The sequence below is a fragment of the Protomyctophum bolini genome (assembly GCF_963924005.1).
Source record: "Protomyctophum bolini genome assembly, chromosome: 1".
In the NCBI taxonomy this organism is placed as follows: Eukaryota; Metazoa; Chordata; class Actinopteri; order Myctophiformes; family Myctophidae; genus Protomyctophum; species Protomyctophum bolini.
In genome coordinates, this window is record NC_137862.1 from 14,208,175 (window position 1) to 14,224,935 (window position 16,761).

General features: G+C 44.3%; 1 protein-coding gene across 1 annotated transcript in view; it reads right to left on the bottom strand.

The window, feature by feature from the left end:
• LOC308319426 (neural-cadherin) overlaps positions 1-16,761 on the bottom strand; it is a gene marked incomplete at both ends in the record, with an annotated part of 307,480 nt that overhangs the window by 96,409 nt on the left and 194,310 nt on the right. Inside the window, 3 exons of the mRNA XM_080769498.1 lie at positions 4,974-5,203; positions 14,358-14,542; positions 16,402-16,495. Coding sequence (XP_080625624.1) covers positions 4,974-5,203; positions 14,358-14,542; positions 16,402-16,495 — 509 coding nt within the window. The remainder of the gene's footprint in view (positions 1-4,973; positions 5,204-14,357; positions 14,543-16,401; positions 16,496-16,761) is intronic.

Here is a 16,761-nt window from a genome sequence, read left to right on the forward strand (position 1 = left end):
CCACTCGGTAGGTCTATTTTCTTTTAATCGAAGAGCGACTGACATAGAAGACATTTTTAGAATCTGATCTCAGGTCAGAATGAAAACTGTCAGGATGTAGAAGACATTTTTAGAAACTGATCTCAGGTCAGAATGGGTTAAGAAATATCTGAGGCCAGATGTGTCACAAACTGCACAAAACTGTTTCAAGTAAGTGACAAGAATGACAGTCCACGCAGAGTTAAATGCCAAACAGAAAACACTGTGCCAAACCAAGTGTAAGCAGTGTTTGGACTAGTGCATGGTTTAGAAAGAAAAAACACTGTGCCAAACCAAGTGTAAGCAGTGTTTGGACTAGTGCATGGTTTAGAAAGAAAAAACACTGTGCCAAACCAAGTGTAAGCAGTGTTTGGACTAGTGCATGGTTTAGAAACCAAGTGTAAGCAGTGTTTGGACTAGTGCATGGTTTAGAAACCAAGTGTAAGCAGTGTTTGGACTAGTGCATGGTTTAGAAAGAATAAACACTGTGCCAAACCAAGTGTAAGCAGTGTTTGGACTAGTGCATGGTTTAGAAAGAAAAAACACTGTGCCAAACCAAGTGTAAGCAGTGTTTGGACTAGTGCATGGTTTAGAAACCAAGTGTAAGCAGTGTTTGGACTAGTGCATGGTTTAGAAAGAAAAAACACATGAGCATCGGCGCTGATTTACATATCTAGACAGACAGACAGACAATATTAACTTGGATTGGACATCTAATTAATGATACACCATGCAATGCTGAAAGTAACTAGATAAAGTGCCCCTCGGGGCACAGGTCTCCACCAGGGCAGGTCAAGTTGTGGCCTCCTGGTGGCGCTATAATAGGCCAATGTGAAAAGGGTGCCATTTATTCATTGCCTTGGATGGCAATTGGATGATTTGAGGCATTTTGTTCCAAAAATGTGCTTTGCAAAAATCCACCTGTTGGTGGCGCTATAACAGCCAGGCCAATGTGAAAAGGGTGGGATATATTCCTCAGCCTAGTAGGAAAGTCTGTGAAAGATTTCACGTAAATTGCACAAGGGGTGGCACGTGTCACGTTCTGGCCTGGGGTGGTAGCATACAGTGGGTTAATGTTTACTGTATAGTAAACAGGTACTGGTTGGCGTGCAAGGATAGCCAATCATGACTCCTGGGAGCTGTACTCAGTGTACTTGATGAATGAATCTGTGATTACTTTCAGGTTTATATTTTGTGTACTCATACAGTAGTTCAATACAGCAAGGGTTCAGTCTTGCTTGTAACATTGTGGACAGCATATTCCTTAGGTTCTGACTTCGCAGACCAGGACTAAAAACAGAGGCGTGCCTGAACATCTCCAGTCAGCTTATTCAATAGCAGGATTGTAGCATGAATCCGTATTCTGACCACTTGCTGGCTTTTTGTCAGCTTCAGCTTGGAGGTAGGGAACAGTTGGATGGAGCAGTGATCAGAGTTTCCAAAAGGTGTCCAGATGAGGTCCCTAAAACCTTCACAGAAGGGCCTGGTGCTGCATGTAATGTGTTGTCCTTAACCCTAGAATACACAAATCACCAGAACAGACGGATCGGGTGATGGGTTCCTGTTCACTAATAACTCTGTGAAGTTCCTTTGTTGCAGTACTATATTTGCTCATCGTTGTATGCAAATACAACTACGATTGTACTAAATTCACAAGGCATAACTAAATACTCAGACATAGTGGAACACAGGGTGTTCGTGGTCTGTACGTCATTGCACCAAGCTTGGTTTATAAATGCAACACAATCCCTTCCCCTCACCGCCAACCTCGGCATACAGCGAAGTTGTGTTCTATCCATTTGGAACCACAAATGTATATATTTAGGTTCAATGGATGCAATTTGCCACTTGTTGCCATGTTTCAGTGAGTGCTATTATCCACGTAATGTATATACTGTACGTTGTTTCGCAATAGGATCTCAAATCCGGAAATTGCAGAGTTTATTGTCAAGGGATCTCACATTGCAGTATGTACAGTAAACTCATTTTGTTGCCTCGGTCGTCTCCTAGTGCACTCCAGAACACCTCCCTGCGTTGCCCTGTGGCCTTTTCCTCCAATCTCACTGTGGTTTCATTGCAGGAGTGGGGGCTACAACAAAAGGGCATTGTTTTCCACAAAAATGTCAGTATCTAATTGTCGCCCTGGCAGATTAGGTGAAAGAAAGACTAAACCACATTAGACAAAGTATACTACGTAACAGTCTTTCAGAGTGCACACAGAAGCTCTTTTCAACCGGCATTGGCGCTCCTGATGACTCCAGATGATTTCCCTGTTAGGCTAAAAGCGCAGACAGATTCCTGGACAAATGCCAAGAATAAATCCTTAGCTGTTCTATTCAAGAGGAAAAATAGAAAGCTTCTAAACTAGCATCGCACACTGTCTAGTCTCTTCAACTATAAGTATATCAACTGTAAAGGCTTTTCCTCGTACAGACACCTAGACACGACTAAAGTATTTCAATGGGTCTAGTAGTGTATTATGATAACCGACTTTCGATAATTTCATTACATTAATATTTCAGCAGCTATAATAAAGCACGAAAAGTCACCCTTCATCGTCTGAGTCTATACACAGTTATTCAGCAGCTACAACACAGTTTTTGACTTAATACTGGTTTCTCACTAACATATATAAATGATATATTATGTCATTTCAATCCGATGCACAAACATTGAGATATTCTGGGTGCATGCATCTAAAGGCTGTACGATTCGAGTTAAAGACTCAGACTTGGACTCAACCCACAAAGACTCCAGACTCGACTCGGACTCGAGTTCAATGACTCTCAATTACCGTCATTTTTGACCCACATTAATGAGTGAAATGCCCGAAAAGATAATCCAATCCCATCTCTTTTCTTTCCGCTCCCGCAGCGCAATTGCGCAAATGAACCTCAGCTGTGCGGCGAGGCCAGCACAAACTGATGCAAGTGGAGCCTTTCAACACATATGTTTGGGTCTGCATCAGCTATCCAACTTTATTTTGCATTTGTTTAATATGTTGATACGAGGATGGGATAGACTGTGAGGGAACATTAACATTAACATTTTTGAAACATCGGGTTTCATGGATCATGTGCGCTGCAGCTGCTGGCCTCGTTATTAAACACTACGTATAATGTTCACTGTATTAACATCCATTAAAGTTCCATATGTTGCCCACCATGCCCACGTAATGTTACAGTACTACCTAGTACCTACAGGCTTATTTGGTTACAAAAATGTTTAGTTGTAGCCTATATTCCATCGTGCGTCGTGCATCATTGATTATGTTGTGTCCAAAAGAACCGATCTGCAAGCTGTATTTCTGCGCTACTCCGGCGATAGCTTTTTAAGTGTGGACGGTTTTGACAAATTGCTAATGGTGAACCATTTAGAAGATATGCTTATACGTACTGTATATTATATGTGCTATTACAAGTAGGTCTGATTGTTAAATAAAACTGCAATTAAATGTTAATTGTTTCCCAAATATGTATTGATAGGCCTATTGGAGAAAGACGTGGACAAAGGATGATTGACATGCCCCAGTAAAGTAATCGGGGGATGCAGACGCATGCAGATAACAACCTCGCCCTCAACACCTCCAAGACAAAGGAGCTGGTTGTGGACTTCAGACGGAGCAGAGGGGGGCAGCACGCTCCAATCCTCATCGATGGTGTGGAGGTGGAGCGTGTTAGCAACTTCAAGTTCCTGGGGGTCCACATATCAGAAGACCTTTCCTGGACACATAACACTTCCTCCCTGATAAAGAAGGCCCACCAGCGTCTCTTTTTCCTGAGGAGATTGAGGAAAGCTAAGCTTTCCCACCAGACTCTGGAGAACTTCTACCGCTGTACCATCGAGGGTATACTCACCTACTGCATTACAGCTTGGTACGGCAACTGTACTGTTGCGGAAAAGAAAACTCTGCAGAGGGTGGTGAAAACTGCGCAGCGTATCATGGGCTCTTCAATGCCAACAATAGAGTCCATATACAAACAGCGCTGCCGGTCTAAGGCCCTTAGTATCATTAAGGATGCCTCCCACCCCAACAACAGACTGTTCCACCCCTCCCATTCACAGAGGCGAAAGGGCTACAGATGCCTCAAGACCTCAACCACCAGATCCAGAAACAGCTTCTTCCCCTCAGTCATTATTCTCCTGAACTCTTTGAGCAAACGATAGTCTGTCCCCCCCCCCCCCCCCCAGGTCAACATATGAACTCCTGACTGTACATAAACTGTATTTTTCCTACTGTTTTTACTCTTGCCAATACTAACAACTATTGCAGTACTATATGTCTATTTCTTTGTATTGCATTGGATTGATGCCAACAGATTAATTTCGTTGTACACTTGTGTCCAATGACAAAATAAAATCCATCCATCCATCCATCCATCCATTCCATGGCTTTGTGTTGTGATTTGAGTCCATGTGGTTAATGACATACAGCAGGCTACACATACACACAGAGAGACTAATTACGACTAATAAGAGCCTAATCAGTGTACCATAATGCTGCAAACAAATAAACTTGAACTTGACGTCTGCCAGTTTCCACAGCATTCTATGTTTTCTCACTTTAAAGTGAGTTGTTCACACCTCACAAATGAGTCAAGTCACATTGATCTGTAGTTATGCGATCAATCCGATGCCCTTGTGGTTAGAGAAGACTTTTGCCTATGGTCACTGTTACAAATACATTGTCACGGTTGCTGCAGTTTCACTTATCCAACTGTCAAAGTGTATTTACACGGCACTAGAGGCTGTAAACTGTGGGGAAGAACAACGCATAAGGCCAGCATGAAACACGTGCAACTCTAGCAATGGCTCCGTGTCGTCTGAGGACATGCTCAAACTATTACAGCGATGCTGCAGCGCCTTGCAGAAACCCTTGACCCGTCTGATACACATTTAAATTGACTGCATCTAAATGACAACTTGTCCTTGGTGCAGTTGTGACAATTACACACCTTTTGTTTATGAGCAGCCAGATAACCGTGCAGCTTCTCAGGCCGGATGTAGGAAGGGCCAGCTTTGACTGCAAAGCGAACATCCAACTCCCGCTCTCTCGTGTCCTTCAGGCTGAAGATGTTGGTGTCTTCACGTGCAACGGAGAGCATCTGGGACAGGAACTCCAACAGTAGCTCATATCGGCTCTGTAGCTTCCCTCTCTGCTCAATGAATTCCTTAGCTGTGATACCTGTAACACAAGGGAAGTATAGGATGTATGAAAGTCAATATGAAACATTTCAACTTGCCAATTGTGTTAATTTACAGACCTTATCCTTCGCCATCAACAAATGAAACACACAACCCATTTCCCCCCCATTCTGAATTCCCATAGACTTGTTTTATATTGCGTCAAATAAGAACTGTGTTCCAAAAAAAAACAAATTATAGCGGTGGGTTGACTCATCTGGATATGAGGAATCAACTGACGGCAAGAAAACGCTAATGTTACCACCGCCGAATTGGAAAAATGTTCTCTAGAAACACTGTATCAAATATGAGTGGCTGACTATCTTAAACGACACAGTTTTTTTAATTTTCAATGCCTTGTCTTTTAAAATAAACAAAAGGCTTTGCTCTAAACCCGTAGCTGATAGAGAGCCAACTATCAAACCACACGGCAGAGGTAAACATTTCCAGAAAGAAAAACAAATATACAGTATGTATCCGAGGCTTATGTGCAACGTAATGTTCATTTGGATAAATATGATGTCACACCATGTTTATCCACGCTTGAACACTACATTTGTCTGAATTGTATTGGGAGCACGATGGCCCCTTGAGATGCAGCATCTCGTTTTAGAGGGGGACTCCACAACAACAAGTTTACAAGAAAATGGGCGGTGGTGGCTCAGGGGTAGAGTGGCTGGATGGTAACCGCAATGTTGCCAGTTCGAACCCGGGCTCCCCCAGAGTTGGTGTCGAAGTGTCCTTGAGCAAGACACTGAACCCCTAATTGCTCCTGATGTGCTGGTTGGTGCCTTGCATGGTTTCCGCCGCCATCGGTGTATGAATGTTTGTATGAATGGGTGAATGTAATGCACAATCTATGTAAAGCGCCTTGGATAAAGACGCTATATAAATGCACCATTTACCTTTTACCAAAATGCCCATCCCTATATCTAATATATCACCCAAATCAATAAGGGAGAAACTCACAAAATTAACCCAATGAATAAATACATAAAAAGGGAGGGGAAAAACACATAAACGGCTCAAATAAAACCAGCACATAGCAGATAAAAATGAAAAGCGAAAGCAATCTGGCGGAGGACATTAAAGAGGTTGATGGAGTCAGTGGATTGGCTGGTGCCTGGATGGGACTAGACTGATTGGATAACATGTGTGATGAATGACGTGACACCTGTGACATGTGATTGATGGAGAGGAAGAATGGAGGGTATCTCAAAGCGGGCCATGGTTCAGTAGGGAGCAAACTGCCCGGGTAGTCAGGTGTTTAGTGTGTTCTGGTGCTCTCATTTAAGGGCTCCTGCTATACTGCTCTCAATTTAAGACAGGCCATCCCAGTGGGGAATGCAGCACAATCCGCCTTTATCATTCTCCGCCTGTTGTTTTTGGGTACTGGACATCTATACTTTTGATATTTACATACCAATCTATATCTAAAACCTTACAGTATATAGATTGATTGATTGAAATATTTATTAACCGTTTTTAGAATTACAGTACATTTTAAGCACAAACTCAATACAGAGACTGTTAACTGTGAGTGGACGACCAAATTAAGCATTACACTTGTTTACAACAGGGTCCACATTGTAGTTAAAGAACAGAACAGGAATTCATCATGTAGGAAGCAAAAAGGGAAAGGATACATATACAGTGAGGGGAAACGGGGGGGGCGGTGGGGGGGATTCAGATTTTACAGAGGCCAGTTTCGAATTGCAGCCATCCGTAGGTGCCCTTTGAGAGCGGTTTTGAAGGAGTCAAGGGATTCACATGTCTTAATGACTGTTGGTAGGGCGTTCCACATTTTGAGATGAGGTTAGACGTAAGGTGCATTCAAAAGTGTATCCACTGAAACTTGGCATCCATATTAAGCAAATTGAATTTAGGGACTGGGGAATCCTGAGGCATTGTGTGGGCCAGTGTGGATAATCCCACCAGCTGGATGTGCCAGCTGGAAAACCTGACTAGGAAATGCCCCAAACCCCTCAACTGGTTCCTTTTGAGACACAACCACAGATTACATAAATGTATGATGGAGGGACACACTGCATGCACATATACATGTACAGTTTCCAGTTGGTGGTGACATCTACAGTACAGTATTATCTATGAATCCACCAAGTCTTTGTCTGTCTGTATGTCTGTGTGTAATCCACGTTAGCCTATTCGAAACACGTGTTCCACACCACAGCAGATAATATCTGGTTGGGGCATGCATTTCCAACTTGTATCGTTCCAAGTAGGCCAGTGCCCAACGGGCACCGCTGTAGAGGCTCCAACGCATAATAGCTGGGTGGGCATGCATTTCCAACTTGCATCGTTCCAAGTAGGCCAGTACTCAACGGGCACCACTGTAGAGGCCCCACGTGCACCATTCTAGTCCATCTATAAATGCACCAAGTCTCTGTATGTCTGTGTGTAATCCACGTAACTCGAGAACCGTTAGCCCCACCGACTTCAAATTTGACACACGCGTCCACACGCCACACGCCACACGCGTTCCACACGCCACACGCGTTCCACACCACAGCAGGTGGTGCAGCGCCCGGTGTCGAGTGGGTCGGACACACGGTTGTCCAGAAGGGCCCCAAAAAAGCCTCTGCCCGGTCTCTGGACAAGGGCCCCTGCCCAGGGTCTATATGGACCTGTTCTGACCTCACAACACTCGATATTTGGGCATGCCTGACACAGAACTCCATATATGGGCATAAAAGGGAGACAGACATAATATCTGTGTGGGGCATCCATTTCCAACTTGCCTCGTTCCAAGTAGGCCAGTGCTCAATGGGCACCGCTGTAGAGGCTCCAACGCATAATATCTGGGTGGGGCATGCATTTCCAACTTGCATCGTTCCATGTAGGCCAGTGCCCAACGGGCACCGCTGCAACATGTCTGTCTGTACGTACGTGTGTGCAGCTGTAATCCGCATAAGTCGAGAACCATTCGCCCCACCGACTTCAAATTCAACTCACACGTTCCACACCACCACAGGGAGTGCAGTGCCCGGTGTCGAGTCGGTCGGACCCAAAAGAGCCCGGGCTCTGGACAGGGCCCCTGCCCATAGTCCATATACAGCGCTGGCCTGTTCTGACATCACAACACTCCATATTTTGGCATGCCTGACACTCCAAATAAACTCTGAAACTCTGAAACTCCGAATAAAGGGACACAGAGAAACAGATCCAGAAATCTTCATATATGGGCATAAAAGGGACAGACACAGATGGGTCGAACGGGTACTCTGACACAGGTACAACGGGTATTGCATAGCTGGGTGGGGCATGGAATGGATCTCCAACTTCCATCGTTACCGACTCTGTGCTCTACAGCCGGGCACCGGTCTAGTTGGTATAGTTAAATCAGGCTGCATTTTAATGATGCGAGTGTGAGTCAAGCCTCGTGAACATGTTGAACCATTTTTACAACGTGGCCACAATATTTCAGCCGGTTGAAATGTTAGCGATGAAAAAATGTTCTACTGATGTACTGACCATGAACCGCATGGATAAAATGGATGAGGATCTGATGCCAAACAATAACACTGCAGTACGTTGTGGACTCGGACTACGTTTTCTGACTAAAAAGAAAAACACATTGGGAATGTCATTGCAGGCAATCATTCAGTGAATATAAAGCGTTGCAACGTGATTAGAGCCTGTAGATTGGCTATTATCAATCAGCAAGTAGTCAGGGAGTCAGGGGACCATGTGCAGACGCCTGGGGGTCAACTGAATTATATAGGGTTGAAGTGGTTAAGAATGATCACAACCTTAAATGCACACAGCCACCCAGGAACAAAAACTCACACAGATACCTCTGCAGGCACACACGTTACTCCTCTTTCTCAGCAGTAACAAGGACACCTGTAATTGGCACAAGCCAGCAAAGGATTATGGGTAATGTAGAACATTGGTTCCCTTGAGAAGAGAGGCTGCACACAGTAGTTTAATTGCGCACACACACACACACACACACACACACACACACACACACACACACACACACACACACACACACACACACACACACACACACACACACACACACACACACACACACACACACACACACACACACACACACACACACACACACACACACACACACACACACACACACGTTGGCACACAGACAAATATGCTTTCCCCCTGGTGCCAATTTGACAGATACACACGTGAACATGAAATCAAGCACACCGTGCCTAATTCAATAGTTTTCAACAGAAGGGACAGAGAGGGGAAGAGAGTTAGAACAGTGAGAACAGAGATTACAGAGGAGGGAGCTTTTCATTATTTTTTAATGATCTCACTGACACTATTACTGTAAGTGTCTCGATAGCCCTGAATGTGTCTGTGTTTTATAGCTTGTGCTGTGTGCTGTGTGTGTGTGTGTGTGTGTGTGTGTGTGTGTGTGTGTGTGTGTGTGTGTGTGTGTGTGTGTGTGTGTGTGTGTGAGAGAGAGTCTCTAAGTACTGTAGTAATGTGAATATTAGTTTCTTTGTGATATATGCAACTAAAACAGGATGTATCAGTGAGAGAATTTCAAACCGTGTCTGTCTCTGTCTGTCTGTGTGTATGTGTGTGTGCATCTTGTCTTTCCTTACTTCACTGTATAATCCTTGTGTCAACATCTTGTTTTACTGTTAGTGTTATCTAAGATAACCTGCCAATCAGACATCATACAGCACACACGCGCAGGCGCGCCACACACACACATACGCAGCGCAGCGCAGCGCAGCGCAGCGCAGCGCAGCGCAGGATGAGCAGGGTGATTAAGTGTATGGGAGCACAAGGAGACAGGGCCTGAGCATTAAGAAAGATGAGGCACAGAGCTCAAAGGAAAGAGGGGCAAGAGATGGAGGCTAATGTCAGCTCTCATCACTCATACAGCCAGGGATACCCAGACAGACAGACAGACACAGACAGAGATAGCCAAAGGGGAAGGCAGAAGGAGGGGGGGGGGGGAGACGACTGATCAGTAACTCCTCCAACCATGCAGAGTGGCAGCCTCCTCCACTTGGCGTTGATCCAACTCCTGAATCTCCCCAACACTCTCCTTCCCACATTGTGCAGAGGCCGCTCTCACCAGTGTATGATTGTGTCGACTAAAACTACGATGAAAAATGTTCGTTGACTATACCTTTTTTCACCAATAAATGTTAGGGCGCAAGTGGAGAATGTCATTTTATGTTTGGTTGCACTTGTAGCTCGGCTGTTCAGCATGCAATCATGTGTAAAATCAGGCATTACGACTCCATCAAGGCCAACCAAAATACCAAAATACAATTAAACATTTAAGATGACTATAAATGTGCCACATCTCTGCGTGCGTGCATGCGTGTGCTGTGTACAGTTGTAATGCACGTAACTCGAGAACCTTTTGCTGCACCAACTTCATATTCGAAACACAGGGAGTGCAGTGCCCGGACTCGAATCGGTCGGACCCACGGTTCTCCAGGACCACCACAAAAGGTTCTGCTCAGGCTCTGCCAGTGGGCCTAATCAGCCTAAATCCCCTCACCTCTGCCTCAGCCAATTGATTGCCATGGCAACCCCACACCTGACAATTGATTAGCCTACTTAACCAGTCCACTTTTCACAGTCTGTATCTGCCTGTGTCTGAAGAGGGCAAATTGAGTCCACTTTTCACAGTCAGTCAGTTTGCCCTCTTCACAAACAGGCATATACACAGACAGACAGTTAAAACGGGTGCTATGACAAGTTGACAACGGGAATTATTAGGTTCACAAGTAGCATCGTTCTCAAGTAGGCCGGTAGCCGACAGGCACGTACAGGTCTAGTTCAAAAGACTATGGCTGGGTTTCCCGAACGCATTTAGTGTAAGACTTGTAGAGCACATGCTCAGATGCCCTCTAGGCCGCACACAGAAGCCTGTGAACATAGACATTCCGTGCATAGATGTGCCACGCAATGGTAGGCCTCAGGCCTGTATGTATCGCGTGCGTGCATGCGTGCGTGTGGCCGCGCAATCACGTGTGTGTGTGGAAGGTTTACATGTCTGCCTAAGGACAGTGTTGCTGGAAAGGCCCCTCCACCTGAACACACCACCCGATGCTTCAACAACCATATGGCATGTAACTGAGAGTACAGAGTGAGTGTGTGTGTGTGTGTGTGTGTGTGTGTGTGTGTGTGTGTGTGTGTGTGTGTGTGTGTGTGTGTGCGTGCGTGCGTGTGTGCGTGCGTGCGTGCGTGCGTGCGTGGTGGTGGTGAGGGAGAGAGAGAGAGAAAGAGAGAGCAGGAGAGAGTCTTAATCTCTGGCAGGCAGATTTAACCGCCGCTTTCTTTGCATGTCCACATTGCATCCCACATTTGTTCTTGAAATGGGATTTACAGTGTCAAGGAGAGTATAAGACTGTAAGTAATGCTATAAGTGGAATATTTTCATAATCCGTGAGACTGAGAATCAATCAGACTGTTTACTCCAAACCCCCGATGCACGCACGCGCACACAGATTGAAATGGCTTTCGCTGCATGTGCTACGCATGTAATTGAAAAGGGATGGTCTCAAAAACCCTTCTTCCATGATGCTATTGAAGTCTCAAAAATATTCTTTTTGCTGTCAGTTCCATAGCAGTGGAACCCATTCAATAAATAAATAAATATATAAGGCCTGTGGTTGGCGGTAGAGTCTTTTAGAAGGAGCTCTAATGTGCAGACCCACCTTTTGGAGACAAGTTGTCAGCAAACCTGCCTACGGTACATCGGAATTACATCGGAAACAAAGACGCACAATTTCAGAAACAAATAAGAAGCATCAAACAAAGAAACGGGGCATTTAATTTAGCGATGCCACAGTGTCAGTTTCATTTCCTCGACTCATCTAAGCGATGTTTACCATCATCCTCTCTTCAGATGGACTCATTCCCTTAATCAAATATTTGAAACGTGTGCGAGTGCCAGCTGTTCGCCACAATGCCGCCTCCGTGGGTTCGGCGCGCATACATTTGCCTCTGCCCTGTTTTTAAAATGAGAAGCAAATCCTTTTATCTGCTTATATGAGGCATGCCTCTCCATTCAACAACACCACCCCCCCCCCCCCCCCCCTCTCTCCCCAACGCCCTCCCACCAGCCTCACCGTCTATTTCAATATCTCTCTGAATCTCTGTGAAATCATAAAATCAGTCAGCCATGTCCCATTTCTCTCTAAAGCAGAGGCCAGGCACTGTGCTGTTCATCAGGTAATGATGGATCCTGCTTGACGTGTGAGGAGAAATACGCTGGCTGGGAAGGAAAAAAAAGCTCTGAACTAAACTAATTATCTCTCCACAATAAGTAATAGGATTACGCTGCTCTGTGTATGCCATTGACAACTATTGCAACTCTGTCTTTGAGATGCCTAGAGTCATGCTAGAGTGATTCATGACCAACTAATATCATACTAAGGAAATATAGTATTTGAGAAAGAGAGTGACAGTCCATTGAACAACTCCTTTTGGTTTTTTTCTTTCTCCCAACTCAGTCATTATGCCATTTCTCAGTTTTTCACCTCACGTTTTGTGTCTTTGTAAAGGCGGTCTGTGGGACACATGCTCAAAAGGACAATTCATAATAATGATAATGAAGCAACACAAGAATTCAGAGTTATGAAGTATAAGGATTTTACTCGAGTAAAGAGATCATGTATGGAAACCCCAGTCTGACTCCCAGAGTCACAAAAGGCCGACAGCCTTTATAGCTCACTCCCACAATAACCAAACCCCCTCCAGACTTTGAGCCAATATAACAAATAACAGATGGGACAGTGACATTGTAAACCAACCAGCACCACAGGAGTGTGACATTTAGAGATAATATCAGACTGTAACTTTATAGGAGATACTCTTTATAACGGAGTATTATTAAATGTTTATATCTTAATTTCCACGACATCTTTCACTGCCAAACTCTACTGTTGGTCATGTGGGATGGTATAGAGTAGACCAGGGGTCTTCTACAGGGGGTCCGGGACCCCTTGTGGGGTAGAGTCCTCAGAGTTACTACAAGGGGGATTCTTTATTCAGCTATAGTGTAGATTTTGGTCTTAACACAAACATTAAATGCCATTGACAATGAATGGAGAATTTTCGTCATATGTAGACGAGCAAATCCGGTATTTTTGTTAAATTCCCATTGACAATGAATGGAGAATTTACGTCACATGTGACTGAGCAAGAGCGCCCCTCACTTCACACAGGTATTTTTTAACCCATTTTGGGCGGGAACCCGTTTTGGTGTTAGCATCATGTCATGCTTTAGCTACATGTCATGCTTTAGCTATTTAAAAATAGCAGATCTACAATCACTAGTGCAGCGACAGAGATTGCAAAATGTTGTGGAGTGAGATGTCTGACCAAGCCCCATTCAAGCCCAGAGTCTCCACATGGCGGGCACCAGACTTTACCTGTGTGCCACTGCCAACTGATCAGCATCACTTCTCCACTGGCTAAACAGCCTTTCACATCTAGCAACACCTGGTCTCAGAAGCACTGCAGTGCAACCAGTGTTCATTTTGACAGCACATTTTGATTTAGTTGTGGTCTCACTCCAGCGAGCACACACTAGTTCTCTACAGTTAACTACTTCCACATACTTTGTGCTAATAATCTAGTTCAAACTTCAACCTGTTCAGCTTTATGCAGTTATTTTTTGCTTGGTAAATGGTGCATTTTAATGGTAAATGGTGCATTTATATAGTGCCTTTATCCAAGGCGCTTTACAAGTGCATTACATTCACACATTCACACACACATTCATACACCCATTTGGGGTTCAGTGTCTTGCCCAAGGACACTTTCGTAGACAGGAGGAGCCGGGATTCGAACCACCGACCCATGGATCATTGGACGACCTGCTCTACCTCCTGAGCCACAGTCGCCCCTGCTTGAAAGGTCAGATCTTTCTAGGTTCACACATGGTGCGAGCTGTGGTTGCTATATATTGCTTTCAAACCTCTGCCGCTTCCTGGGGCGGCAGTGAATACGTCACCATCCATCATCACGGCGCTGGGCAGGCAAAGGGTCCATTTTAGTTGTAATTATTTTAATACATGTTCTACTGTACATTGCAGGTTTTCTGCAGGAACAGCTTTCATAGTCTTCTGAATAAAACTTCATTCAGTGTGTGTGTGTGTGTGTGTGTGTGTGTGTAATCATACCGGCGAGGCGAATGGACGCCGAGTTAAAGATGGCTTCATCACGCAGCTCCCTCACGTACACCGTAACCGTGGAGACGGCATCGGGCCACACTCCATCAGACACGCGTACCTGGAACTGGTATGTGTATGACGGGGTGTTCTCCTTGATGATCAAAAACCCTGTCCGCTTGTTCAGGATGAAGTAACTGAGGGCAAGACGTACACACACACACACACACACACACACACACACACACACACACACACACACACACACACACACACACACACACACACACACTTAAACCCAGTGGTGTAAAGTAATTAAGTACATTTACTTAAGTACTGTACTTAAGTCCAATTTCCAGTACTTTTACTTCTACTCCACTACATCTCAGAGGCAAATATTGTACTTTTTACTATCCAATTATTTGATAACTTATTATTACAAAACACACAAACTACTTCAGCCTTATATACATTTTGGCCATTTTAAAATAGCCAATCTACAGGCTCAAAATGTGTCTCGTGATGCAAAGCATTGTTAGCTTGTAGATCTACTTTTTTAAGATTTGTATACGTTTTAGATGGGACATTCTGTGCTTCAACTTTTGGTACTTTTGTACTTTTATTCAAGTATTTGTCAAGTAACTTCTATGCAATATGTATTTCTATATTGCAGTATTGATACTTTTACTTCAGTAAGAAATGTGAGTACTTTTTCCACCACTGCTTAAACCATACTTACATGGTAATAAAAGAGAGAAACATATAATTATAAAAAGGTGTCGGGGTGAATGAAGCAACAGGGAAAGGAACATGAATAAAGCAGACCCGACGGCAGGAATGACATGAGAGGGAAGTGATTTCACGTGGTGGAGGTCTCCACCACTCCCTATCGCAGATGAGCTCATTTCACTTTAATTAGAGTGGAAATCAAAGGAGCCGTGGCACATCAAACACCCAACCGCTCTCTGACGGAGACACAATCGGGCCAAAGGAGCTCGATGCTCATGCACCCTTGCATTCAACAGTCCAACTGCACTGTGTGCTTTAAAAATCAACAGAACAACCCTGCGAAATCAACCAGGCTTCGCCTATGCCAAAACTAAATTATTTGGGTGGACCTCACATACTGCCAATAGTATAATAGTATGGTAATAGACCCTTTTCACAGCTTCCGTTTTGTAAAAGTAATAACGTTAATTGTGGGCGTATTCCTGTGTGCCAGCATGACGTTAAATATAGATGAGCTCTCCATGCTGGCACAGTGAAATGTAAATAACACACCCACATAACACACCCACAATTAAGGTTGTTACCTTCTGCTGTGTTTAGCTGTCAAAATATATGTTGTGAAAACGGTCAATTGGTAGTGTTATACATAAGCGTGCACACAATCTAGATACCATACTGTACATTTACACATTTGCTCAGTAGGAACCACCTGGGGACGTAATAGTAATAATAGACATTTAATGTTCTTGAGGGATATGTGTTTGTATTTGCGTGTGTGCGTGTGTGAGAGACTGACAGTGTATCTACTTAACGTGTCTACTACCTTTAAAAAGAGATCTCAAGATGAGCAGACTCAAACACACCCTGTCACAATCTCCTCGGCTCATCTCAAGCTCAGTTCAGACCAAAGACCCAGGTGTGTCACATCAAGGGCACTGAGCAACACAACGCAAGGAGGGTGGGGGTGGTATGGAAACAGAGATAGGAAAGAGGACAACATTCAGATAACTGGTCACATAGGACATAGGACATACTGTAGGAAGGAGTTAACAGGAAGAAGGAAAGGCTGACAAGAGAGGAGGATGAAGGTGGTGAAGCAAGCAGAAACGGACGGAGTAAATGGATGTAAGGAAGGAGTGAGTAGAAGGATCATCAAACAAATGAACGAAAGAAGAACGGTTCAGAGAAGGAAGCCATGATATAAGTAATGAAAGGAAGGACAAACTGCAGCACACAGATATACAGTACATAGGCTATGGACAACAGAGAGTGTGAGGGGGTTGGGGGGCAAACATATGCAGGGGGAATAATTTGAGGGAGTATTTACTTGGTTACGTGTCCTTCAAAGACATATGTTTTGTTATCCCAGTCATCAGGGTCTGGAGAGTAGATTTTCCCCAGGACAGTGGTTGGCATACGGCCTGAGGATGGAAAACAAAACATATCGCCAATGATTAACTGTACGAATGCATAATGAAGGTGGAGTTTAATCGAAAGACCTGCACCATTGTGAAAGTTGAGACAGGACAACAGTAGTCTAGTTAACATTGTTAAACGTATAGAGAAATGTGCGATATACATATACATTTGATTGGATTGGACACATGCATGCATGCATGCGTGCATGGGACTCCCCACACGCATGTCTGTGTTCTGTGTTGTCACTGCTGTGTCCTGCTGACTCACG